At 50.6% G+C, this 25171-nt stretch overlaps 1 protein-coding gene across 1 annotated transcript in view; it reads left to right on the top strand.

Moving 5' to 3' along the window:
• LOC141966848 (fer-1-like protein 4) overlaps positions 1-23973 on the top strand; it is a 39530-nt gene extending 15557 nt beyond the window's left edge. Inside the window, exons 20-45 of the mRNA XM_074920027.1 lie at positions 413-500; positions 1741-1857; positions 3872-4024; positions 4281-4464; positions 5025-5149; positions 5558-5692; positions 6898-7071; positions 7314-7430; positions 7772-7933; positions 8251-8410; positions 9451-9554; positions 9942-10073; positions 10689-10737; positions 11861-11967; positions 12328-12459; positions 13174-13284; positions 13739-13866; positions 14361-14531; positions 15323-15477; positions 17231-17409; positions 18468-18553; positions 19518-19616; positions 19909-20150; positions 21908-22194; positions 22908-23008; positions 23544-23973. Of these exons, the coding sequence (XP_074776128.1) occupies positions 413-500; positions 1741-1857; positions 3872-4024; positions 4281-4464; positions 5025-5149; positions 5558-5692; positions 6898-7071; positions 7314-7430; positions 7772-7933; positions 8251-8410; positions 9451-9554; positions 9942-10073; positions 10689-10737; positions 11861-11967; positions 12328-12459; positions 13174-13284; positions 13739-13866; positions 14361-14531; positions 15323-15477; positions 17231-17409; positions 18468-18553; positions 19518-19616; positions 19909-20150; positions 21908-22194; positions 22908-23008; positions 23544-23724 (3679 nt within the window). The 3' untranslated portion in view covers positions 23725-23973. The remainder of the gene's footprint in view (positions 1-412; positions 501-1740; positions 1858-3871; positions 4025-4280; positions 4465-5024; positions 5150-5557; positions 5693-6897; positions 7072-7313; positions 7431-7771; positions 7934-8250; positions 8411-9450; positions 9555-9941; positions 10074-10688; positions 10738-11860; positions 11968-12327; positions 12460-13173; positions 13285-13738; positions 13867-14360; positions 14532-15322; positions 15478-17230; positions 17410-18467; positions 18554-19517; positions 19617-19908; positions 20151-21907; positions 22195-22907; positions 23009-23543) is intronic.
• Positions 23974-25171: the final 1198 nt, after the last annotated feature.

The following is a 25171-nucleotide window of genomic DNA, read 5'->3' as shown; positions in this document are numbered from 1 at the left end:
AAGGAAACCAGGATGACTCGGGGAAAGGACCCTGTAGCTCTTCAACCTTGGAGAGGAGACTCCAGTCCTGGGAAGCATGGGGACCTTGGCATTCCTGGACTTCTGGGTGTTTCCTAAATGTTAGGACATTTCCTTCACTCTTTTCAATCATGAAGTTTTATCACTGCTGCTGCCTGGTGGGGTCTTCAGTCCCCAGCCCTGTGATGAGAGGGAGCTTCAGGTGCTGAGCTGGTGTACTTTCTGAATCACAAAGCTTGCAGAAGAGAGGGCATGGCAGAGAGGGGGGTTTCTGATGCATCTGGATTAGTACCAGGGAACTGGAGCTTGTGCTCCTGCTGCGTGAACTGTGCTGTGCCTGCTGGGTGCAGAGGATGTAGAGGATGTGGAGCCTGTGCTGCTTTTCTCATTGCAGGCAATATTCACTCAGCGCAGAGAGAAAAACAATGGCACATCCGAACAACCTCGACAGATGTCGGATGAAATACCTGATGCGCAGCATTGTAAGCTGTGAGGCTTGGTGGTGGTGGTAGCCTGTGCGATCCCTGCTTTGGGGGGTGCTTCTGGAGGACCAGCTAGCACTGATGCTAAGAAGGAAACCTGGGGCTAAGACTCATGGTGTCAGTCATAGGCTTTTACTGCAGCATCTCCCACTTCTGCTCAGAGCAATAAAGCTTCCAGCACAGGGAACAGAGGCAGAGACTGGCCATAGCTTTATGCAGATGCTGTGCCCTGACGCCATCCTTCCTCTCCTGTGGGGCATGTGTGGCTGAGCGCATGCATGTTGCTGCCCCATAGGTTGCTGGAGGCCTTTTGGTGCAGGCTATTCCTGCAGTCAGTTTGGGGGAGCTCACTGAGACCCACTGCCCCCAGAAACTCAGGCCATAGGCTAGGTACCCATCCAGCAGATCTACAACCAGCCAGCCATCTGCCTGTCCCTGGAGAGGGCAACATCTAGGCACTCATAATCCTGCAGACAAAGCCACCTCACTGAATGAGAGCACAGTTACACATCCTCCAGCACAGCACAGCAGAGCATGGCTGTAGTCATAGTACCCATCAAGCTACAAAGCTTTGAAAGACTGACCAAAATGCAATGACAGCAGCAGGAAGTAAAATTTAGGCACATCTGGGTCCCAGCTCCCTTCCCTCTGCCTCCTCACACATCATGAACTGAGCTATGGTGAAGGTACTCTGCGAGAGGATGAGAGGACCAGCCCAAGAGTTGAGGCTTCTGGCCTTGTCAGTTTGCACTGTGATTATTAGGTTTGGTTCATCACAAAGTCACCTCTCAGATGTATACATTAATGGACATGAAAGCCCAGCCCTGTCTTCCAGTTTTCTACATCATATTCCCATGTTTCTGTGGCCCTAAGTTGCTCCTTGTGCATAGCCTTCCCCAGGCACTATCTGGAGCCTTAGACTACCAGTGTCTGAAATGTTTATTCCTTACATATCTTTCTGCCTCAAATGATGCAAAAGCTCATGTAACTGGCAGGTATTGGCAGAACTGATGAGTTACTGGAGTCTCCAGTTCTTGGCACCCTTCACTAGATGTCTCATGGCAGGTTCATGGAGGTTTGCTCCCAGCAGCTAGGGGTGAGCCGTGGTGGAGGTCAGGGTGCAGTGGGGCAGGATGGATGCAACCAGCACACGGATATTTCCCCTCAGAGCCCCTGTGAGGGGTGCCAGTGTGGCGTGCCTGGGTCACAGCCAGGCGTGACAGCTGTGCTCTCTCTTCAGATCCTGTATGCCAAGCAGGGGCTCCGCGTGAGGCGTCGGCTGACTCGAGCCAACGTCAAGGAGAAGGTTAAGGAGACAAGGAAGGTCCTGGAAAAGCTACGCTTTTTGGCTAAAGAGGTACAGCTGCTCTCAGGGCACCCTGTTTCTGAGCAGGAGTGGGTGCGGACAAGGAGAGGGCACTGAGCTGGCTGCTGGGGCTCTTGCAAACCTGCATAGAGACTTTTCCTCTACTGTCTTTCCTTGCTATGTAAAATCCCAGGTTTGAGCTGTTGGAAGCTACCATATTTCGTGTAATGGTTCCTATGAGGGATGAGGCTTGGCAGCCTTGCAGGTCCCTTGGTGACAGAGCAGGGGTCCAAGCAGCTCAGTGGTGGGTTGGAAGCAGAGCTGGGTCAGCTCCAGGCGCCCTGGGCCTCCCTGCCCACTCTGCCAGGCCAGCCTGAGGCTGTGCCTACAGTGAGACTGCAGGCAGCCTGCCTGGGAAAACAGTCTTGCCTGTGCTGCTGCACTCCCACCAGGGACTGGCCCTAGACACTTTCTGCAAATTCAGTCTTACATTGAAATAAAGTCTGTCATCCATACCAGAGACTCTCCATTTTCAGAGTTTCACTGGCTCTATTTTAAGTAACTCTGGAAATCAGTGCGTTTGTGTAGTGTAAATCAGAATGCAATGTTTGCTGGAGTTAGGTTTACAGTTTGGAGAAGTCTTTAAGTAAAGGCAAATGATTTTCACACCTTTAGCAGTGTGAGGGTAGACTTTAACATGAACAAGATGCCACCCCACACATCACCAGGAGAAGCTGTCCTCAGGCTCTAGCCTCGAAGGCTGGCTGCAGCGGATTCCCCAGACAGGGAGGAACCTCCTCCCATTTTTCTCCCTGCAATCAGGTGGGAATGTTGCCGTCTCTGTGGAGTCATGCCTGTACATGCACTTGCCGCTTTCGGTCGCTTCTTGGAGGCTGGTGTTCCTCGTTTGGCTCAGTAATAAATTGCTAGAGCTACTTGTGTACTGAAAGGTTGCAAGTACAAGTACCAAGCACAAGTGCTTGGCAGGGAAACTGAGATGAGGAAGAGAACTTAGGTTAGAGTTTAAAAGAAGTCATTGCTTCCATCTGCGCATTTGCTTTATTGCAAGTCCTGCTCTCAGCCTGAACTGCAGCTTTACGCTGGGCACTCGTGTTGCTGGGATGCCAGCTATTGTAGTTCTTTCCCGTGGATCAGCACTCAGGTTCCTGTCAGAGGTGTGGGGGAAAATGCCACTTCTCCAGTCTTGTGGGCACTCCCTCTCCCCAGCACAGCGTGGGGTTGAGTGCATCCCACTGGTGTTGACAGTGAAAAACAAGGCGGATCACAGATCCCTCCAAGAAACCTCCTGTGCTGGTTTTGGCTGGGATAGAGTTTCTTCACAGGAGCTAGTATGGGCTGTGTTTTGGATTTGTCCTGAAAACAGTGTTGGTAGTACAGAGATGTTTTCATTACTGCTGAGTGGGGCTTGCACAGATCTAAGGCCTTTTCTGGTTGTCACCAGTGAGTAGGCTGAGGGTGCACAAGGAGATGGACAGCCGACCCCAGCTGGCCAAAGGGCTATCCCATGTGTTATGGCATCATGCTCAGTGTATAAAAATGGGGGGAGAAGGAAGGGGGGATGTTTGACAGGATGACATTTGTCTTCCCAAGTCACCATCACATGTGACAGAGCCCTGCCTGCCTGGAGATGGCTGAGCACCTGCCTGCCCTTGGGAAGCGGTGAACGAATTCCTTGTTTTGCTTCGCTTGTGTGCGCGGCTTTTGCTTTACCTATTAAACTGACTTTATCTCAACCCACAAGTCTTCTCACTTTTACCCTTCTGATTGTTTCCCCCATCCCACTGAGGGGGGAGTGAGCAAGCGGCCACGGGGGGCTGAGCTGCCCACTGGGGTTAAACCACGACACCTGCAGAGCCATACGGCAGGGTGGAGGCTTCCAGAAGTATGTGCCCAGCATTAGGCCCTTCATTTGCTTCTGGATCTCCAAATTGCCGTGCAGCCAGCAGTCCCTTCTGCGAGGAGATGAAGCTTTCACCATGTCAGTGGAGGGAGGACAAGATGTGTTGTTTCTCTGCTGTGACATTCCTCTCTTTCATCCTTCCAGCCCCAGTGCACCCTCCCTGATGTACTCATCTGGATGCTCAGCAACAACAGGCGTGTGGCGTATGCAAGAGTTCCTGCACAGAACATCCTTTACTCGGTAGTTGAAGAGGAGAAAGGCAAGGACTGTGCAAAGATCCAGACTGTCTTTATGAAGGTAGGTAGTTTTATACCAAAACAGTGTGCTCTTGCTTGCTTCATGCTGCTTCTCGCTCTTTGCTTTCAGCCCTCCTTCCTGAAATCCTGGAGTTCACAAGTAAACACAGCTCTTACTCCACCACTGCCTTTTGCCTCTGCCAGTGTTCTCCTCCATCTCCTGTGCTCTTTGGTTGGTCACTGGCTGATAGTGATCATCTTGGTCTGAAGGGAGCATAGCTGAGATCAGAAACCTGCTAAATCTCCTGTGCTCTCAGGTCCCTGGCTTACACACTGGTGAGATCTTTGCCAAACTGGAAATCTACATGTGGCTTGGGGTAACCAAATATGCAAAGAACTGTTTGACAGAGCTGCCTGAGGAGTTCAAGTACCTCTCTGAAAGTGGACAGGAGATAGCCCAGCTCTCAGCGTACAGCCCTCCCAGCCGGCTCAGCAGAGATGGTGAGAGCAGATGCCACTTTTCCATGGCTTAATCATGAGCAGGAGAGCAGAGATCTGAGAGGTCCTGCCCCAGGGTCAGTGTCCAAGGAGTAGGACCTGATATATCACCTCCATGTCATCTCCAATGGATGAGTGGGACAGGCAGGTCCAGTTTGCTCTCATGAGGACGTGTTTGCACCTCACAGCTGGAGCAGCGGCAGGATGGGTGTTTTGTAGGCATCAAATGTGTTGCCAAGCTGGCAATAGGCATGAGGTCTGCCTCTCTGCTGAGGCCTGGTGGTGCTCCCCCACAGCAGATGCTCACAGCAGATCATAGCACATTTGACATGTCATGTCCTTCCCAGAGGTGTCTGGGGAGCCCACTGATCTTGTCTGGCTTCGTCAAACCTTTTGAGATGTGCTGGCCTTCTGAGAACCACAGTGAGTGCCCCTGGAGGTGGTACCCACTCCTTGCAGGATGTGCCCACTCCTACCTGGCTGGTCCTCTTCTTCATGCATTTTTTTGACCTCACACAGGGATGGATTGGGGAACCGGGACCTCTTTTCTCTTTTTTTACCAGATTTCAGCTATTTCCAGCTCCGAGCTCATCTGTATCAGGCTCGAGGGATCCTCCCTGTAGATGACAATGGCCTTTCAGATCCATTTGCGAGAGTGGTGTTTTCGACTCATTGCCAGACCACCAGGGTGAGACTGCCTAAACTCTTGCCTCTGCCTTCCTGGGGACTTGGGAGAGAAAAATCATCAAGTCCTCACTGACATGTTGAGGGCCAGTGCTGTGGCAGTCCTCCTGGAAACTTTGTAACTCCAGGCAGGAGGTATTTGTGTTCTCTGGGTGGTGTGACTATGTTCAGGGAACATTTGACAAAACATATATATCATTAAGCATGGTCTCAAATGTTGATTGGCATGTTCTGGTTGGCTCCAAGTGCTGATTTCACACTTCTACCATCTCCCCTCCTGCCAGGTACCACCAGCTGCGTGCAGCTGTGTGGGAGAGGGGATCAGCCCACGCTGCCTCACTCTCTTTACAGAGGGCATGTGGTTTGTTTCCACTGGCTGTGGTACGCTCAGGCCTCCTGTCTCTGTCTGCAGATGCTGGAGGAGACACTGAGCCCCATGTGGAATGAGCTACTTCTGTTTGACCAGCTCATTATTGACGGGAAAAAAGAAGAGTTGAAAACAGAGACCCCCATCATTATAATCAACCTTTTCAGTCATAATAAATTTGTAAGTATAGCCATGGTGTGCTCCTGCTGTTGTTGCCAGGACAGGGAAGGCAGAGGAGCTCTGTGTGGGTGCTGTGAACAGGCACTTAGGAGCCCCACCTCTGTTTGGCTTCCATGACTCAGCTTGATTCTGGTCCGTTGGTGGCAGTGAGCCCTGGGGACTGTAGCTGAGGTTGAGACTTTCTTCAGACTTCTGCTGTGAGCTGGAGGGAAGCTGCTGGTTGCAGTGTGCAGACGAGTCGGAGATGCTGCGAGCCAGGGCCTGATGAGTGCTCAGTGGATCCAGGATCTCCTCTTTGGAGAGGCACTGCACCTCTCACAGCTGCCTGCCCCTCTTCCTCGGCAGGCTTATGTTGCAGAGGACTTTTAGCCAGGGGGAGATGATGCAACTCTTAGGGCTGTTCCTCTGTCCCCCAGGTGCCATTTTACTTCCTTCCTCAGTCCTCCTTCATCTCTCATTAGTACTCAAATTTACACTCATTTCTGGGGCCTCTTTGTTATCATAAGGGGAATGACGTACCTCGCACTGGATTATCCTGTGTAGCTCAGCAGCTTTCCTGGGTCCATTTCCTAGGCCCCAGTACAGGATAGACACTGACATACTGGAGTGAGTCCAGAGGAGGCCACAAAGGTGATTGGGGTCGGAGCACAGGACAGAGTGAAGAGAGGTGGAGACCAGGGCATATTCAGCCTGGAGAAGATGGGGCAAAGGCAGTGTCTTATTGCTGCCTGATGGGAGAGGGTAGAAAAGGTGGAGTTAGACTTCTCTTGGAGGTTTCCAGGGCAGGATGACAGACAATGGACACAAGTTGGAACAAGAAAAAAATCCAACTTGATATAAGGAAGCAATTTTCTCACAGAGGGAGTTCAAATGCTGGACCTGGAGCTCAGAGAGCTTGTGGTATCTCTTTTCTTGGAAACATTCAAACCCTGGCTGGAGGAGACTCTGAGCAACCTGATCTAGCTTTGGTGTTCTATGGTGCTGTTTGCCCAGATCTGCATGGAGATGGGCTGGGAGTTGAGGAGCTGCTACAGACACATCTCATCTGCTCCTAGCTCTGGATGGAGCAGAGGAAATCAGAGGATGGCAAGGTGGAACAGCGGTCTTGTGCTGTCCCAAATCGGCTGGAATTAGCAGTGGTCTTTTCTCTGAGGTAGTGTTATAAAACACAGGGACACTTTGACCCATTCCCCTCTTTCTTGTAGGGCTCCCCTGAGTTCCTTGGCCAGGCCTTTGCTGTCCCACAGGTGAAGCTGGTCGATGAGCCATACACCAAACCTGCCCTGCAGTTCTTCGATTTCTACAAAGGCACCAAAGCAGCGGGAGAGCTCATTGCCACTTTTGAGCTGATTGAGCTGGATTACAGTGGCTATTTGGAGGTAATGAGCTTGTAGGAAGCTGCACATGGTTGCCAGCTCTCTGGGAAGATCTGTGTGGGTGAGGGACTGGTTGCATGGGGCCCACCAGAGGATTCCCTTTTGAAAACCACAGCTGGCTTTCAACTGAAGGGAGGCTGCAGGAACAGAGCCTGTGAGCACAGATCAAGAGGGGAGGGAGAGGGGGCATGGCATGGAGTAGAAATGACTTCATTACTTGCTGCACTCTGGCTTCACCCATTCAGCCGTCAGTGCCTGAGGATGTGGAGCCCAAGGAGCCTGACTACTTGGGAGACCCCTGTGCCGGACGGTTCATCATCCCTGAGGGCATCCGCCCAGTGCTGAAGGAGTTTCGCATAGAGGTGCGCTGTCTTCTACTGAGTTGGCTCCCCACTGGGCTGCCCCAAGCGGACAGCACAGCTGGCCTGTGTAGAGGGCAGGGCTTGGGAGGGAGTCACATTTGGAGCTCAAGCGTGCCTTTGAGGCCTGATCAGATGCCAGAAATGAAGGTGCTTGAGAGTGTCAGCAGTTTAACGGTCAGAGCTGTTGGGTGTCTGGGTTGGGAGAGTGACCTCATGCCTCTCTTGGGGTCTGTGTCCTGCAGGGTGAGGGGGATGGCATCACTGGTCAGGGTTACAGGCTGTGTGGCCATGCCATGCCTGGCATGTCTTGAGCAGCCCAATGACTTTGTGTTGTGCTTCAGATCCTGTTCTGGGGCCTGCGGGACCTTAAACGAGTGAACTTGTTCGAGGTGGATCAGCCCCAGGTTATCATTGAATGTGCTGGCAAGAAGGTGGAGTCAGAGGTGATCATGACCTACAAAGCGAACCCCAACTTCACCGAGCTGGTCAAGTACATGGACGTGGTGAGTGGGAAGGGGGTCCTGCCACACCAGGGTGCACCATGGCTCTCCTGCACCCGTGCGCTGCCTGTCTGTGTGGGGCAAGGTAACAGGAGGGGAGCTACCCCCAGGGTTTTGCTCTCCTGTGGCCACATGGTTCAGCTGCAGATCAAAGCCTTTGTAAAACTGCCCACCAAGAGCAGTTTCAGCCATCACCTGTCACTGCAAGGTTTTGGGTTTTGGGCAGAGCTGCAAGGTGCTCTCCGACCTCCCCATGTGTGGTAGGGCTGCCACTGGTATCACCCTTGCTCCTGTGAACCCCATGCATGCTTCTTTTGCAGGAGCTCCCAGAGCAGGTCTATCTGCACCCTCCTCTTAGCATCTTCGTGGTGGAAAAGCGGGCATTTGGGCGCCTGGTGATGGTGGGTACCCATGTTGTGTCTGATGTGATGAAATTCTCTCCCAGAGAGCTGGAGGAGGAACCAGAAGATGTGCCTAAAGGTGAGCTGCTTGGCAAGGTTCCCATGGAGGCAGCAAACAGGTTCTGCCAGTGGCAGAGATCCCTGGCCCTTTCATTCTCTCCTAGCCAGGCAGCAAAGTCCTCTCCTGAGAGCCATAAAATACTCAGCAAAAACACAGCGTGGGGCAGGTTAGGGTTGGAGACAGGTTGTGACCCTGGTCTGTAGCACTTGGATCCAGACTGGTGTTCACGAGGCAGCAGCAGCCAAGCGATGGAGTGCTGTGTAATGGCTGGCGTCTCTCTTTGGGGCTGTTTTTTCCAAGGTTAGCTTAACATTTGCCTTCCCACCCCACAGGCAGAACTGTTCATCTGTGGATGTGGCATCTTCTTGGAGTTTCTTTCCCAGGCACTGTTTGCCTTACATTTGTAGAAAGTGGTGGAAGGAGAATGGCTTGTGAAGACATCTTAGTCCAGCAGGACATTTAGCTGGGGCTAGATACTAGACAGTAACCTATCCCTGTGGAAAATTTTTGTCTAGAATCAAAGATGTTTAGCCTGAGGAGAACTATTGTATTCACCTATTTCAATCCTGGGCTGGAGAGCTGTTCCTAGTGAGACCTCCATCGAGCTTTAGGAGCTGGTCCACTAAGACCAGGGGTTGAAAGGTTTATGCTTCTCTCACATCATTGGGCCAAGGTCTGTTCATTGGGTAATGGATTCACTAAATAGCTCTGTGATAGCAACAGCCATAGCTCCTGAACTGGAAGTGTGTAAATAAATACAGCACAAAGGGGAAGGAGCAAAGGACTGATCAATTTGTGGTTGTTTCTGAGTAGGAAAGGTGTATCTCATACATCTGAATTCCTGGGAGTCAGCAACAAGCATGTTGACAACAGTGGCCAGTCTCAGCACTGTACTTGGATTTCCAGAAATATTTTTGCTGGGTCTGCTATGAAAAGCTTTAAAAGCAATCACTTACAGTGGGGGTGGTCTTTCCTGTGGAATAAGAACTTGCCAAAAAGTAGAAAGCAGTGGGCAGAAATAAATGCATGAAACATGAAGCTCCTTCTCTTCCTCTCAGCTCGGAAAGTCTCATCCCAGCGTCTTCCCTCTCAGATTGTTGTAAACGTTGGCCTGACAGCGGGTGACCCAGGTTCCAGCACTCACCCCCTGAGTCTTGTGAAGGTGAGTGATGTGTTGGACCCAGCAAATTTTGAAGCTTGGAAAGCCAAACTGAAGGCCACAAACAAAAAAGAAAGCTGGGATGTTCAGAGTTAGGTTTCAACTGCCAGTTTTTGCTCTGGACTCAAACACTCCTCTCTCCTGCCTGTTCATCAGCACAGCTGCATGTCTGGGCTCTGGTGCAGGGAGGAGAGCTTTGTTGCCTTGTGCCTTGAAAACTGCTGCTTTTGTAGCAAAGCACAAAACTGTGGCTACAGGTAGCTTTGCACCTCCTGTGCTCTGCCTGAAAGCTGAGCCTCTGCTAGAGGCTCCCAGGGCACTAGAGTAGGGTGCACGGGTGTTCTGGGTGGTCATTTCCTCTCTCTGAGCCCTTTTCTCCATTCTTTTAAGGGTCCTTTGCAGAAATTTCCTATCAATAAGCTTGTAAAGAAGGAAGATGAATATGAAGAGGAAAAACCAGAGCTGGAAGAACTAGATTGGTGGTCCAAGTACTATGAGTCCTTGAAGGAGCTGTATAACCAGGTAATCTTTTGTGACAGCTGCCAGCAGAGGGGAAAAGTGTCTGTACTGGCTTGAGGAAGATGTTTTCAACAGCACTGAGTGTCATAGTAGCCCTCCTGGTATGAATCTGCAGGAAGATGTGGGCTTTTGTGTGTCAAGCACACTTAAGGTAGCCAGGTATCGAGCAATCCACCAGGCAGACTGATGTCAGCAGGTAATGGATGTTGAACCATCCCTGAAGCTAGGTGCCCAAGTGGTTTTGAGAATGTGACTAGTCTGTTGTTGAGACACTCCTGAAAATGTGACGCTGCTGATCTTACCTGCACTACCGGGACTTTCATGCTGCTTACTCTGTCCTGGCTGTCTTCCCAGGATGTGCTATGAGAGCAGGTCTGCCCCAGATTTCCTTACTTGCCCTGTGTCCCTTAAATCGCAATCAAAAAAGGCAGCAGGAGGATCTGTGGAGAAGAAATGGTCATTGGCACTCATTGGATACCCTCCTTTAGAATGTTAATGCTAAATGATCTCAGTGCTAGGTATTACTGACTCTGCTGGCAGGAAAGCTTTGTAAGTGTTCTATGCTTCGATGGAGAAGCCTTTGCTCTCAAGGATGTGGGGTGACTGTTTATGTTTCAGACACGCAGTGATGAGGAAGATGCTGAGAATGATGACCTGAATGATGCAGGTGAGTCCTCTAGCAATACCCAGCTCTTCTGTGGGGAGATCCAGAGCTTACATCATTCCAGAGAGTGCTGGGCTTGTAGCAATGGGGTCTGAGCAGGCAACGACTTTGCAGCATTCAGCAAAAACAATACAAAAGGGTGCAGATGGAAACATTGGCAAGGGCTAACAAAGGCTCTTTCAAGTTGAAAACAGCAAACTTCCCTCAGAAAAGTTTGGAAGATTGTGTTGAAGGAAGAGCCTTCCTGAGTGAGGAAAAATCTGCAGAAAAATCAGCTGCAAGGATCATGGGATTGTCAGGGTGAGAGCAGGAAGAAAAGTGGGCTGGAGAGAGAGTGGAGAGGTGAAACTGTCCAGGAGCTGGGCATCACTCTGTGCATGCGGGATACTCACCTGGCACACAGGATTCACTATGAGATAACGGAAAGACAGTGATAATAAACAGATGATCTGAGAACAGTGTTACAGCTGTAAGCCAGGTTTGTGGTGGTATAAGCAGTGACTTGCCTAGTGATGACCTGGGAAGGTGAGACACTACGTATAGAAATTATGTAAACCCTATTTAAGGGGAGGGCTGGAGGGTACCTGCGTGCTGTTAGTGCTCAAGGGATTTGGGAAATGGGGCAAGGATGCACCCTCTCTTGGGCTGCAGTTGCCCCAGAGAAGGGTCTGGCTATGCTCTTTCCAGGCACAGCTGCCTGTGCCCACAGTGGTAGTGGTGCTTCTGTTAGACATCCACTCAAAACAGCAGTCTGTCAAATAAGCATCCATCCAAAGAAGGAGGGTTAGCTCTCATTTGTGCCTTCTCTCATGCACCTGTGGGCTAGTTCAGCCACCTTCCTCCATTTGGTCTCTGCCTACTTCCTCCCTAAACAGTAGCCATGCAGGCAGGTGAGTCTGTGCAGATGTGTGTGTGTGTGTGTGTGTGTCCCATCCAGCCATGCCCTGCTGGGCAACCTGAGGTGCCGTAAGGACACTCCTTACAGACAGCAGTAGCTCCAGTTACCCTGACACAGGCCAAAGCCCTGAATGGAAGTGGAAGCTGTTGCTGGGGTCACTTCACAGGCAGACACTTGAGATGATGGGAGAGCTCAGAGCATTTCCTAATCTCCTATTGCCATTTCTAGATGGAGGGAATTTAAATGCATCCTCCATTGACATGGAAGCAGATGATGAGGCAGTAATTGAAGCTGAACCTGCTCGACCCAAGAGGAAGCTCATCGCCACTCTTCAGGTGATTACTGGGGTGACAGATCTGGCTTCTTTCAATCCTGGCCCTTTGTCCTTGTCATCCTCATCTCCCTGCAGTGGAGGTTAGACTGGGAGGAGAACCTGCAGTGTGCACTGGCCCCCCATCATTGCTAGGCTTTGAAACAGCTAGGGAGGCCTTGGAGCCAAGCTGGGGTGTGTGTGCACGTCTGAGGATGGATGTGGAGAAAAGGGAAAGGGAAAACCATAACACCCTGCATGGGGTAGTACAGGGGTAAGATAGGACCAGGTGAAACGGTTGAAGCAGGGAAAGGATGGTGTTTCTGAATCTTCTCTCCTGCAAAATGCCCGGAAGAGGCCGAAAATTACTTTCTACTTATTTCAGATCTACAACTCTGAGCTGGAAAATGAGTTTGGTAATTTTGAAGACTGGCTGTGTATTTTTCCCCTTCATCGTGGCAAAGCAAATGAGGATGAAGATGGAAATGAGGATGAACATTTTGTGGGGAAGTACAAGGTACTGTATCATTTGAATGACATTTATGCTGCATGTGGAAGAGAATCCTTAGGATAACCTATATTTCAGAGCATGCCAACACCAGCAAAGCCTTGGAGAGTGTATGTGTGTGGAAGGTGATGTAAGGCCACAGTGTGGCACAGCCAGGGTACTCTTGGTGCTTGTTGAAGCAGTTGTGTACTGTGGTCCTTTGTTAGTTGATAAATGCACCCGATTTATATTTTTTAGATCCTGTAAGGAGAAAGCATGAAGCATAAAGGACTCATTCTGGCTGGGGCCTCTGGTTATGTTCAGTATGCAAATAAGAATTAGTGAGCTTCACTGGCTTTAAAATTACTAAAACTTGTTTAAAAGAGGCATCATCCTCTCACCCAGGAGCTCTTGAAGACTCTGAAATATGACTACAGAAGTTAAGAAGGTCCCTAGAAAACCTTTGGTGCCCCCTGCCTTTGGCAGTCCAAAGTGCCTGGAGATATTCAGATCTGGCAGTGGTCTGACAGCCTGCAGCTTAACTTGCAGACAGGGACCTGGGCCATGTGAAGGTGACAGTGCCTTTGGAAAGGACTGTCCCCATGGGCAGAGGATGTCTGTGGTCTGCATGGGGCAATGGCTCTGGTTTTCCAGTTGGCAGGTGAAGCTGGTCTTGGTGGCTCCAATCCCATCTGAGATACTCTCTTTTGTATCTAGCTGTTATTTGCAATGTCTGTACTGCAGGGTTCCTTCTACGTTTACCCCACTGAGGAAGCTGGCACGGAGCCCAGGGTCTCCCAGGGCATTCCAAGGAACAGACCCATCAAGGTTCTTGTAAGAGTTTACATTGTTAAGGTAAGTCTCTGGTGGTGGTGGCAGTAATGCTTGGAAGTCTGTCCCTCCCTATGGACCTCCTGCCATTCTCTGCTTGGTAAATACGAGCAGTGGCACTTGTGAAAAGCTCAGTGCTGGCTTGAAGGCTCTGCCAGATCGGTGGAAGTCAGTTACATCTTGTCCACAAGGAGCCTTCTGTGCTTTGTAGCTTCAGGAGGTGCTAAAAATTCAGATGGGCATTTCTCGGCTCCTCTGATCTGCCTTGAGACAGTGAGCAAGTAGGTGGGCCAGTGGCTGGAGACACTGGTGACTTGTTGAGTGGGAATTTGCATGAGCACAAATGCCTGTTTCACTGCTGGGGCAACTGCTGAAGGGACCTGCCCAGAAAGCTTGGGTGGTCTCAGGCCTGTGCAGTGTTCCTTGTGTCGGTTGCTCTCTGCAGCTGATTTATGGCTGTAACTCTTGTATGTTCTAGGCTACGAACCTGTCTCCAGCAGACCCCAATGGCAAGGCAGACCCCTATGTTGTGGTGACTGTGGGGCAGGAGCAGAAGGACACAAAGGAGCGGTACATCCCAAAGCAGCTCAATCCTGTGTTTGGAGAGTATGCAGAAAGTTTTCATCTAGCAGGTTTAATAGAATAGTGCAAATCCTGGGCTTGGCTCAGGCTGTGACTCAGCATGTGTCATCTTCTGTTCCTTTCTGCTGGAGAATCTTGTGCTGTAACACAAAAGTCCCAGGCACTCTCTTGCCTCTGGCTGACACAGGAGCCATAAGTGGTTTGGGTTAGGAGGAGAGCACTCCCAAGGGCTTGATTTAACAGGAAAAGTAGCAAGCCAAGCAGCAACCGAGCACTGGAGAGCTTTTTCCCTGGCTCCAGGACCTCTATCCAAGGACGTGCATTCCTAGAAAAGTAGCTCCTTTGAACATGCGCACTGAAAACTGCACACAATGAACTTACAGAGAACCAAACTCTATCAGAGGTCTTTGAGTTGTTGTCAAATACAGTTCTTAAACATGTAGGATGATCGAAGCAGAGCATGTGTTTTATTTTCATCCTCTTTGCTAATTGCATTCTCCCTGTCTGCTTCTGTCCAGAGTTGTGGAGCTGACAGTCTCCTTTCCCATGGAATCAGAACTCACTGTGGCAATATTTGACCATGATTTGGTTGGTTCTGATGATCTGATTGGGGAGACCAAGATTGACTTGGAGAATCGATTCTACAGCAAGCACAGGGCCAACTGTGGAGTGGCTTCTCAGTATGACGTGTAGGTACCAGTGTGTCACGTTAGCACCATGAGATGCATTCTTCTTGCCTACCATCCGGGTGGGTAAGAGACCACCTCCAGTTCTGCAGGACAGAGCTTGCATCCACAGTATCCTTTGAGCAGTGCCCCACAGATTCTCTGCAAGTTACACAGATAACTCCATGTTCTCTAGACTCCTACCAGCTTCCTGGGATAGCTCTAATTCCTACTGTGGATGAATACATTTTACATATATTAGCAAAAAATTCTTTAATGCTTTCATATTGGTATTCTGTGAGAAAAGTGCTCGCTTGACATTGATGTGATTTTGACCACTTTCAGAAAGTAGGGTGGTTTCTCTGGCACTAGCTAATGCTGTGAGCAGCAAGACTCATGACATCTGTTCTCCTTTGGCCCCATTCAGTATGGATTCTCTTGTGGTTTTGGCCAGTTTTCGGTAAACTTCTCTTCTCCTACCCCACTATGGGAGAATTAGCTATGGACCTGAATTTAAGTCCACAGCACTGCTCAAATCTCCCTTGAACTTACAAGCTGCAGCTGGAATTTTTCCTCTTGCTGCTCTGAAGCTAATGGTTCTGTGGGGTGCAAGCCTGGCTTCTTCTAGGGGAGGAGAGCTTGTTAAGTTTCTCATTCATTAAGCTTTTGTGTGCCTGTGCTTTTCCCAGTGGAAGTCTAAGCAGGGACCTGGTGGCGTAGCCTGTGCTGTAGGGAAGGCAGGGCATTTCACAGCCTAGGAAAAAACCTGTTGTGTCTCATCTGAAGATGTTCTCAATGTTCTCTCTTCCATGCAGAAATGGCTATAACATGTGGCGAGACGCTTTCAAGCCCACACAGGTTTTGGATAGTTTATGCAAGAAAAACTCACTCCCTGCAGCAGAGTACAGACGGGAGGAAGTCAAAGTGGACAATAAAATATTCAAGGTCCCTCCAGAGGCTTTTCCTGAAGGTACAGAGCTTGGAGAACAATGACTGCTCCCTTAAACAGCTTCCTGTGCTCAGCAATGCATGTGCTGGTGAGAGGTCTGGGAGTGCACTGGCTGCTGTCCTCACTCTGTGCCCTGCATGGACCAGCTTTCTGGGTCACACTGGGAGCATCCTTGGTGCTCAGTGGACTGGTTTCAGTGGATGATGGTGTTGCACGGGGAGAAGGTGTGATCCAGACCATTAGGTCCCAAAGTGGCTTCCCAGACAATGGGTGGAGCAAAGTGAACCTGCCAGAGTGCATGGCAGCGATGTGCATGGGCATTTGATGGCTTGTGCAGCCAGAGAAGATGCAGCTTATTCTGGTGGCTGACACTGGCACAAAGCTGTACCTCCGTCTGCTTGTGATAACCATCAGCAGGATACTGGTGTCCTTCTATTTTTGGGGGTTATTTTGAGGGGCTTTTTCGGTCTCCTTTCCTGATTTTAGCTGGCTTTGTCCTTCAGGGGTGCTCTCTGCTTCTGGTGGCTTTGCCTTGGGTGACTCCCCACTGCTCCTCACTACTGTTGATTTCCTCCTTGTGGGGCCGCTTCTCTTCTCCTCTGCTGTTTTTCTTTCTTCCTTGCTACTGTTACAAACCCTGAGCTAGGGCCACGGATGTCGAAGAACACAGCAACCTTTCATGTCCTCCACCAGCAGTGATGGAGAACTTCCCTGAGCATAGGCCTGTCCCTGATGTGCACGTTCCCTACAACACTTGTGCCATTGAATCCAGCCTGGAGGAAAAGATGGAGTGGATATGGCCCACTTGTGGATGGCTGGGTCCTACGAGGCAATGCTGCCTAGCCTCTAGGAAGGATGATTCCTGTGCCTGACTTGTTGGGAGAGGGGGGACCCCGTGTATGGCCAACTTTACCTTCTGCTGTTTCAGTGCTACTGTTCCTCAGCTTTCTGCTGGCCTCTATGGCTTATGTCATGAAGGGGAAAGAAATCCTGCTCAAGGGAGGACAAGGAACCTCCAAAAGCCCTTTACCCCTTTTCTCAGGTCACTAGGTAGCTGGGGAAGAAGAAACGAGGTGTTCTCCTTGTGTTCCCCTGAGAGCCAGCCCTGGTTCAAACATGGCTGCAGTTGGTGCCCCATGAACTTCTGCTGTGCTCAGGGACTGCGTGGGATGGTTTTAGTCTCAGACTGATCTCCAAAGGGTAGATGCTCTCCATAAACCCAGGGGTGGGTTGGTCACTGTGTCCTCACCTGTTTGTTCCTGCTTTTCTCCCCACCAGCAGGATTTGATCTTGAACTGCCATTTGGCTTCACTGTACCAAATAAGTCAATCACTCAGACTGTTAATTAACGGAGAGCACAGCTGTGTGTCACTGCCAAGTGACAAGTGGTGCTTTCCTGGAGCAAAACTTCTCATCCATGGATCTGTTGGCACTACCACAGTGACATGGGGACTTAAACAGCCTCAAAGATTCACATCCTCCTCAGTGTCCCTTGGATCCTTTTCCCACAGACACAGTAAACTCTTTTTTGCCCCTTTCCTCTTATTTCTCTTAGCTTGTTTGTCTTCCTGCCTACAGTTTTCCTCATCACTGCAACATATTGAACTTACTCCTTTCATCCTTGCCCTCCTGCTTTTCCCCATTTTGTTTTTCTGGTGAGATGCTTGTTTTCCCAGTCCATCATCTTCCCTTATTTATGCCTGTGACTAACATTCTGACGTGGCTCTTGCTGGCCAGATGCTTTCATCTTCTACCTGGCTGTGTCCTGCTGCAGAGGCCTATGTGAGGAACAGGAGAGGAGTGGCAGATGAGAACTTGTCAGTGGATGATGAACATAAGGCTTTGTACGTCCTGCAGCACTGGGAAGAGATGCCAGGATATGGGTACAAGTTGGTACCAGAGCATGTGGAGATCCGGTCCCTGTACAACCCGGAGAACCCTGGGCTTGTGCAGGTGAGATGTGTTTCCTTGCCCAGCCTAGGCATTGCTCTGGGGAAGGACCTTTGGGGCAGCTGTTTCCCAGCCCCCTGTCTGGTCCCCTGTTGTCCTTCTGTCTCCTCATCATGGGATGAATCCCATGTGTTGCCCCTTCCTGGGTGGGCCATTGGAGCTGTGTCTGTGGATGACTGGCCCTGCTATGAAGTGAGGACTGTTGCCCTTGTGTGTCCTTTGCTCAGATCCACCCTCCAACCTCTCACTGTGCTTCTGAACACCCTTTCCTCAAGGGGCCTCTGTCCACTGATGTGGTCACAGTGCTGGTGTCCCAGAGTCCCTTCTGTCTCCTCAGGCCACTGCTCTGATGAGGATGCTGTGTGGGTGGCAAGGGACCTGCTCTGCCTCTGAGCCCTGCCACCATGCACCATGTGGGGTGGTAGTGTCCTTGCTTATCCCTGCCTCTTTGTCTGCTTTGTTCCCTATCACTGATGCTTTGCTCCCCTGCAAGAGCCCCGTTGTGCCCCCTTGGCTTCTTCCTAAGGGCACAACATAACTGCTGGCTGGAGGAGAGACATTAATCCTCAGTTTTATGGAGTGAAGTGATCTGAGCTTAACCATTTCAGTGTCCTGCACTGAACATGTCCTGTTCCCTCGGGTACCGGAGGTCTGTAACAAAGCAGAGCTCTGCAGTCACTCTGGCTTTGGTCAGCATTGGAAATGCATGTGGGGAGGGTCAGACCCATCCCTTTTTAGTTTTCTTGGTTATGCTGAAATGTTGCATCATTGTATGCGTCTTATAAAACACAGGGACACATTTGCCTGTTTGAAACAGACTCAGTTCAGCTGAAATGTTTTTTCTTGGGAGCAGGGTGGGGAGGAAAATAAGCAATTTTTGGTAATTTTAATTTTTTCCTTATCTAAAACCCAGTCACACATCACTCTGAAGTGCTGGGTGTGGAGAGAGCCAAGCAGTGGCTTTCTGGTGAGAGCTTTCCTTGCAGGACCAGGCTCTTGCTCCTTGAAGAGCTGAAGGGTGAGCTGTCTTTTGAGGTCTCTCTGCTGTCTTCTCTTGTCAGGGCTCCTTGCACATGTGGATTGACATGTTTCCAAATGACGTCCCTGCACCGCCGCCTGTCAATATCAAGCCACGACTGCCTGTCAGGTAGCACCCATGCAAGCAGGGCTGGGGCTCGCAAGCCAGCAGGGAGGGTCAGTGTCCCTCGCCATGCCTGCTGAAATGTGCCATGGTGCCCTGCCCAGGCTGACAGTCTGTGCTAGCCTGGCATGCAGCCCTCTTCTCTGCTTCAGCTCTGGCCATGGAATGGTCTCTTGGGTGTATCAGCATGGGGCATAAGCACTTCAGCTGCACAAGTGTTTGTGAGGGGCAGGGTCAGTCTCTCCAAGGCTGGACATAAAGGTGATAGAAATCCAGGTCAGAGCTCCTCAACTATCTAGCTCTATTTTGGCCAGTGGACAGATGTCCTCTGGATGCCTGGAGAAGTGAAGTTGGGGATCTGCTGTTTTCAATGATCTAATGGGGCTGTTGAGATGGAGGGTCCCAATTCTTCTCAGAAGTGCACATGAAAGAACAAGAGATAATTGACACAGATTGCAGCAAGGGAAGGTCCCTGGATATAGGGAAAATATTTTCCCAATGAGAGTGAAGCTACCCTGGGATAGGGATGGAGTGACCCAGAGAGGTGCTAGATACCCTGGAGCTACTCAAAACTTGTGCAGACAAGGCCCTGAGCAATCTGATCTACTGTGAAGTTAGAGCAAGAGGCTGGAGGAGAGAGTGCAGAGGTCTCTTCCTGCCTAAGCCTTCCTGTGCTCCTATAGCTAAGTGGTGCTGGGTGGGTTTCCCATGCATCAGTGATTTGGATTGCAAAAGCTGTTTGTTTTGACTGTGGGTGTTTGTCTTGTGGTGTTGTAGCCCCCCAGGAAGGGCTTTGTGCATAGCAGCAAGACTGCTGGACTGTGTTTGACTAGAGGAGCCCTGTGACAGGGGAGACCACAGTGCTAGGAGGGTTCAAGTCCTCCTGCTCTGCCAGTGTGGGCTTGACCCACCCTCCCAGACACCAGAGATGAGGCCATGTGTCCCGTTCACCTCTGTGTCCTTCCCACAGCTACGAGCTGCGTGTGATTATCTGGAACACGGATGATGTGATCCTTGATGATGTCAACCCAATAACAGGAGAGCCTTCCAGTGACATCTACGTGAAAAGGTCTGATGGGAGCCAGAGGGAGGCCAGAACCTGGCTCTCTTGCTACTTGCCCTGCCCCAGACCCTCAGTGCCTCCTCTGAACCTCTGCTCCTCCCTGCCTCAGCACAAGGTGCCCCGCTCCAGTCCCCTGCATGGACTGATGTACTCCCCAAGATGTTGGTCAGGTGTTGGCCTGGTTTGGCTCTTTGACTCTTCCTTTCCTGCCACCCCATAGGGTTCAGTCCCTCCATCCTTCTGCTCTGCTTTTCGGGCTGGGTGACAGGGGTAGAAGATAACTGAGTTTTTCCTGCAGCTGGATAAAGGGTCTTGACCACGAGAAGCAGGAGACAGATGTTCACTTTAATTCCTTGACTGGGGAGGGCAATTTCAACTGGAGGTTTGTCTTCCGCTTCAACTATCTCCCAACTGAGAAGGAGATAACCTACAAGAAGAAGGACTCTGTCTTCTCCGTGGAGGAATCAGAGTTTCGGGAGCCGGCTGTTCTGGTCCTCCAGGTCTGGGATTACGACAGGATTTCAACTAATGACTTTCTAGGTATGATGTGACCTGCTGGAAGTGGGCTAATCTGTCCCTCACCTTGCTGGAGTATTACAGCATGTCCCCTCGGGCCCAGCTCTCTGAGAAGGGACACCAGGGGTGTCAGATGAATCTCTCAGCTCAGCAGTCACCTGGGCTGTTTTTTCATAGGCAAGCCTGGAGATACGCACCTCTCCTACACAGACATGTTGAGCTTGCATGTTTGTCCTGGGGCCTGTCATGCCACAAAACTTCCAGGTTCTGCTTCCTTACAACCTTTCTGATAAAATTTCTTGTTTTCCCTGCTCTCACTTAGATCTGCAGATCCAAAGACTTGGCCAAAGCTCAGATTTCCTAGGAGTTTATATTGTGGGCACAGGGATTGGCAACCTTTGCAAGACCATTTGCACTTGAGTTGATCATCCCATCACTGGGGCCTCAGAGCTCCCCAGCTGCCTGGTACTTCCCAGTAACCAGACCTGCTGCACTGGGCTGGTGGTGATTCCACTATGTTAGCACAAATGCTGCTGCTTCTCTTCTGCTTCTGCTGCCATCCCTAAGTTTGTAGCACTCTGTTCAGTTGTCCCTTCTTTCTTCAACTTTGGCCTCCCCATTAAAATGCAGCCCCTCCATGAGGCACTTCCAATCGTGATTGGTTCAGCCATGCTACTCAGGCACTGAAGAAAGCATTAGCAATCCAAATGATTCCTGGCCTATACAATCTCAGGAACCTCTAGGCAGGAAGGGGCTTCTGCAGTCTTTATTGCAACTTCTTGCTCCAGGCAGGACTAGATGCAATGTAGGTCAAGTTGCTCAGGGCCTCGTCTGGGTGAGTGTTGAGTATCTCCAAGGATGGAGATCCCAGCACCCTTCTGGACCCCTTTTCCTGGATGCACCATTCTTACAATTCTCAAATGTACTTACTTGCAACATCTTGTGTCTATTGCCTTATATGCTTTCATCATCCAGTTCTCAGGAGAGGCTAGCTCCATCTGCTCTGTAGCTTCTTTAAGGCTGTGGGAGATGCAGTAAGGTCTCTCCCTTGACCTCTCTTCTCCGGGCTGAACATGCATGGGTCTCTCAACCCATCTTGCTACACACAACTCCAGCCTTGACCATCTCAGCCACTGGACTCTCTAGTTAGTTGACACTTTTCTTGTGTTGGGGGCCCAAAACTGGGCACTGCATCGAAATGCAGTTTCACCAGAGCTGAGTGGAGGAGAACACCCACATCCCTTGGTTTCTGGCTATGCTTTTGACACGACAGACCAGGACATGATAAGACTGATTTGTTGTGAGGGCTCAGTGCTGAAGTGGAAGAGGAGCTTCTTCCTAGGAAGACAGGGGCACAAGACCAAGCAGGGAAATGAACTGAGGCTGTTTCAGATGTAAACCAGACTTGAAACCTTTAGAGAACTTCCCAGATTTTATGATTTTTTACTGACATTTGCAGGAACTAGAGGGGAAGAGGAGTGTGAGGAGAGTAGTGTGGAGTGAAATGAGTGAAAATAACCCTCTGTACCACATGCAAACCAAACTGACCACATCAGAGACAAGACCTGTGGCTTCTGCTTCTTGGTCTCTAACTCTTGGGCTGGTCCTTTCTTATGCTGAGCTTCAAGTTCTCCACCTGTAAATGTGTGGACCTCTGCTAGATCATTACAGCAGCTGGGACCGACTCATCGTGGTGGGAGTGTGGCTGAGACAAAGCCAAATGTTGTGTGGGTCTGACCTCAGGATTTCACTGTGAGCTCTCCTCTTCGCTGTCCCTGCAGGATCCATTGAGCTGAAGCTGCATGACATGGTGAGGGCAGCCAAGAGCTCAGAGCATTGCACCATCAGGATGGCCAAGGAGAATGCAACCCCTCGCTTCTCCATCTTCCGAAACAAACGCATGAGAGGCTGGTGGCCCTTCATCAAACTCAAAGATCAAGAAGATGAGGAGAGAGAGGAGAGGGAGGAGAAGCAGAAGAAGAAGAAGAAGAAAAAGAAGTGGAGCAGCTCAGTCAAACCGGAGGACGTGGAGTTCACAGACCCCAGTGGGAACAAGTACCTCCTGACGGTAAGGAAGGGTGCTGGCACAGGTGAGCAGAGAGGCACTGTTTTGCCTCTGCCTTGACATGGCAGCTTGTCCTGCATCCACATAACCTACAGAGGCATCAATGACCCAGCTGCCCAGGACTTTGTACAAGGTGCTGGAGACTTTTCCTATCTGCTACAAACCCAGCATTTCATCTGCCCAGAAGTGCCAGCTGCAGTGGCATGCAGGGGGCATCCCACATTGTGTCTTCCTCTGAGCTTCCCATGGAGCAGTGCTAAGTGAGGGGAGGAAAGCAAGAGGCACATGGCTCCCTATCAACCAGACAGGACAGCAAAAGCTTGTCCTAGGGTCTCTGCCTTCCCTAGACAGGCAGGTGCCAACTTTCCCAGGGGAGACTCCCTGCTGATGGGCCTGGTATTGGCCCATTGTTTGTCCCCAAGGGTGAGTTTTGTTCAGTGCCAGTGTGGGAAGCTGCAGACAGATCCAGGCAACTGGGGAGAGCCTTACAATACAGTGCCTTGACTGCAAAACAGTTAGTTTCTGGCCAGGCCTGAGTTTCCACTGGCTGCAAAGTGAGAGACTCTATAGCTAATGCCTAGAGTGAAAAGTTACTTGCTCTGAGCATCTGTAGATGGAACTGGGAGAAGAATACTCAGTCCTGTCAGGACATGTGGTCAGGAGGCTGGTCTGTGAAGCACATGTGTGGCTGTGGTTCAGACATGTTCCCCCTCCAGGGTAAGGTGGAAGCGGAGTTCCAGCTGCTGACTGTGGAGGAGGCTGAGAAAAGTCCTGTTGGTTTGGGCCGAAAAGAGCCTGAACCCCTGGAAAAGCCCAAGTGAGTATCTGTGTCATCACCTTTAACATGGATGGACAGTGCTGTGTTTTCAGCAGCTCTTTGTGTGGGGACAGGGAGCACCTGCTTGTCAGGAAGCTGAGAGCAATCACTTAGGCCCTGGGCGGTGGGGACTGCAGGACTGGGGGTGCCAGGGCTTCACAGAGCTTGAGGGGGTCCAGCAGGACTTGTAGCTGCAGCATCTGGGCCAGGGATGATCTCAGTGAGGTACTCAAGGCAGCTATGCCTTAACATTGCTTGTACAGAAGGGCAGCTCTGGTTTAACCACTTGAATACACCTGTTAGCTACATGGGTGCAGAACAGCTCTGCAGGGGCTGTCCTGAGGCTCAGGTCCTGTTGTCTCCAGCGATTTCACAGGCACTGTAGTTCTTGCAGCTCCTAGGGCGATCCTGCCTGGAAGGATCAACAGGAGGAGCTGGCAACCCATGAGGGTGTCAGAGCACTAAAGAAGAGGGGCCAAGGTACTGCTCTGTGCGTTGAACCTGTGCTTCATCTATTTTTCCTTTCCTGTTCCAGCCGACCAAAAACTTCTTTCAACTGGTTTGTGAATCCCATGAAGACCTTTGTGTTCTTTATCTGGAAGCGGTACAAGAAATACATAATTGTGCTGTTCATTGTCGCTGTTCTGACCATCTTCCTTGTTCTTTTGATCTACACCATGCCCGGATACATTAGTGAGAAGATCATCAACGGATAAATGCTCTTCAGCACAGGACTGCTCAAAGACAGGGGTGATTATTGCAGGAACTGAGACTGGACCAGAAAGTTTAAGGAAATCCTTCAAGTGTAGAGGCAACCTTCAGAGTGAGAGACCTGCAGAAGCGGCTTCTTTTGGGGGAGACATTTTTCATGCTATGTATCCATGAGATGCTAAGAAACCAAGTAACCAACCTACTAAATAAGGAAAACTCCTTGAAGGACAGTTACAGCTTTGGGAAAAAAATAGTTCTTTGTGGGATGGGTGTGGGAGGGTGGGAAAACGGGGTCTGCTGGGGCTGTCCCCACTGACATGGCAGCTGAAACCAGCTGTTGCCATTGAGAGTGATTCTGGCAGAGATGAGGACATACAGAGCCCATCCATGCCCCAGCTTGACAACACTTGGCACTCCCCAGGTTACCTGAAGAGTTTGAAACACACTGTACAGGGGAAAGGCGAGTCTGGTGTAGGGTCCTGGTGGAGGTAGGCCCTGAAAGACCTTTGAATGGGCCTCTCCAGAGAGAACGACAGAGCCAAGTTAGCCATGAGCTTCCTGCTGTGCCAAGAGCACAGGACAGCTCTGGGAGTCGGCTCTGGACATGGTAGCACTCCTTGGGACACGGACTTTCTGGTTGTCACTCCTTACAAGCTGCTTAACAGCTTTTCCTGCGTGTGCTGGGTTGGATTCGGGCTTACTTTGAACTTCATTTCCACAGAAATAAAAGCTCCTTGGCTCCTCTCTCTGATGCTACTTGTGTTTTATACCTGCTTTCTGGAGCTGGAGGCCAGCCTGCTGCAGGCAGTCCTTGCTGATGCCCCTTTGCCCTTCCTCCTGGATAGCACAGTGCTGGGACATTGCCGTGGGGTTGTCGGTATGAATCTGTATTGAGGTGTTGGGCTGATGTAAATTAAATGAGACTTGTTCTCGGCACGGTCTCTGGTGCCCCAGGGTTCCTGTCTTCTGCACAGTGATCTGATCTCAAGTGGAGGTGCTTCAGCCCTGAGTCTTGACAGGACAGATTCCTTCTGAGGGGTCTCATCCTGGTGCAGGAAATGATGCTCAGAGGGACCATTGTGTTTCCAAAGAAATTAACTGACAACAGAGTTTTATAGTGAACATAGCTGACTGATTGTCTTTTGAAGGGGGGGAGGAATAGAGTAAGTTTTGGGGAGAAAACTACCTGGGCAGAGCCAAGTAGGCAGATAAGCATCGAGTGAGGACTCTGGCTGGAGCTGAAGACAGGTTTAAGTGGGGGGCATATACAGTGCTCCCCCAGGGGGGCTGGAGTTCAGCTGCTGGGTGAGATCCCCAGAATGGCAAAGGGTAAGCCCCCTCTCCCCCCAGGGTCCCTTGGGCTGTAGGGGAGCGAAGCAGGCTGAAAGGGCTCAGGTCCTGTAGCACCTGTGTGGGGCTAGAGCAGGGCCTTGGGGCACGGCAGCTCTGCTC

Source organism: Athene noctua, chromosome 16 (genome assembly GCF_965140245.1).
Source record: "Athene noctua chromosome 16, bAthNoc1.hap1.1, whole genome shotgun sequence".
Lineage (NCBI taxonomy): Eukaryota > Metazoa > Chordata > Aves > Strigiformes > Strigidae > Athene > Athene noctua.
Note: the sequence above shows the minus strand (reverse complement) of the source record. Positions and strands in the feature narration are given on the sequence as shown.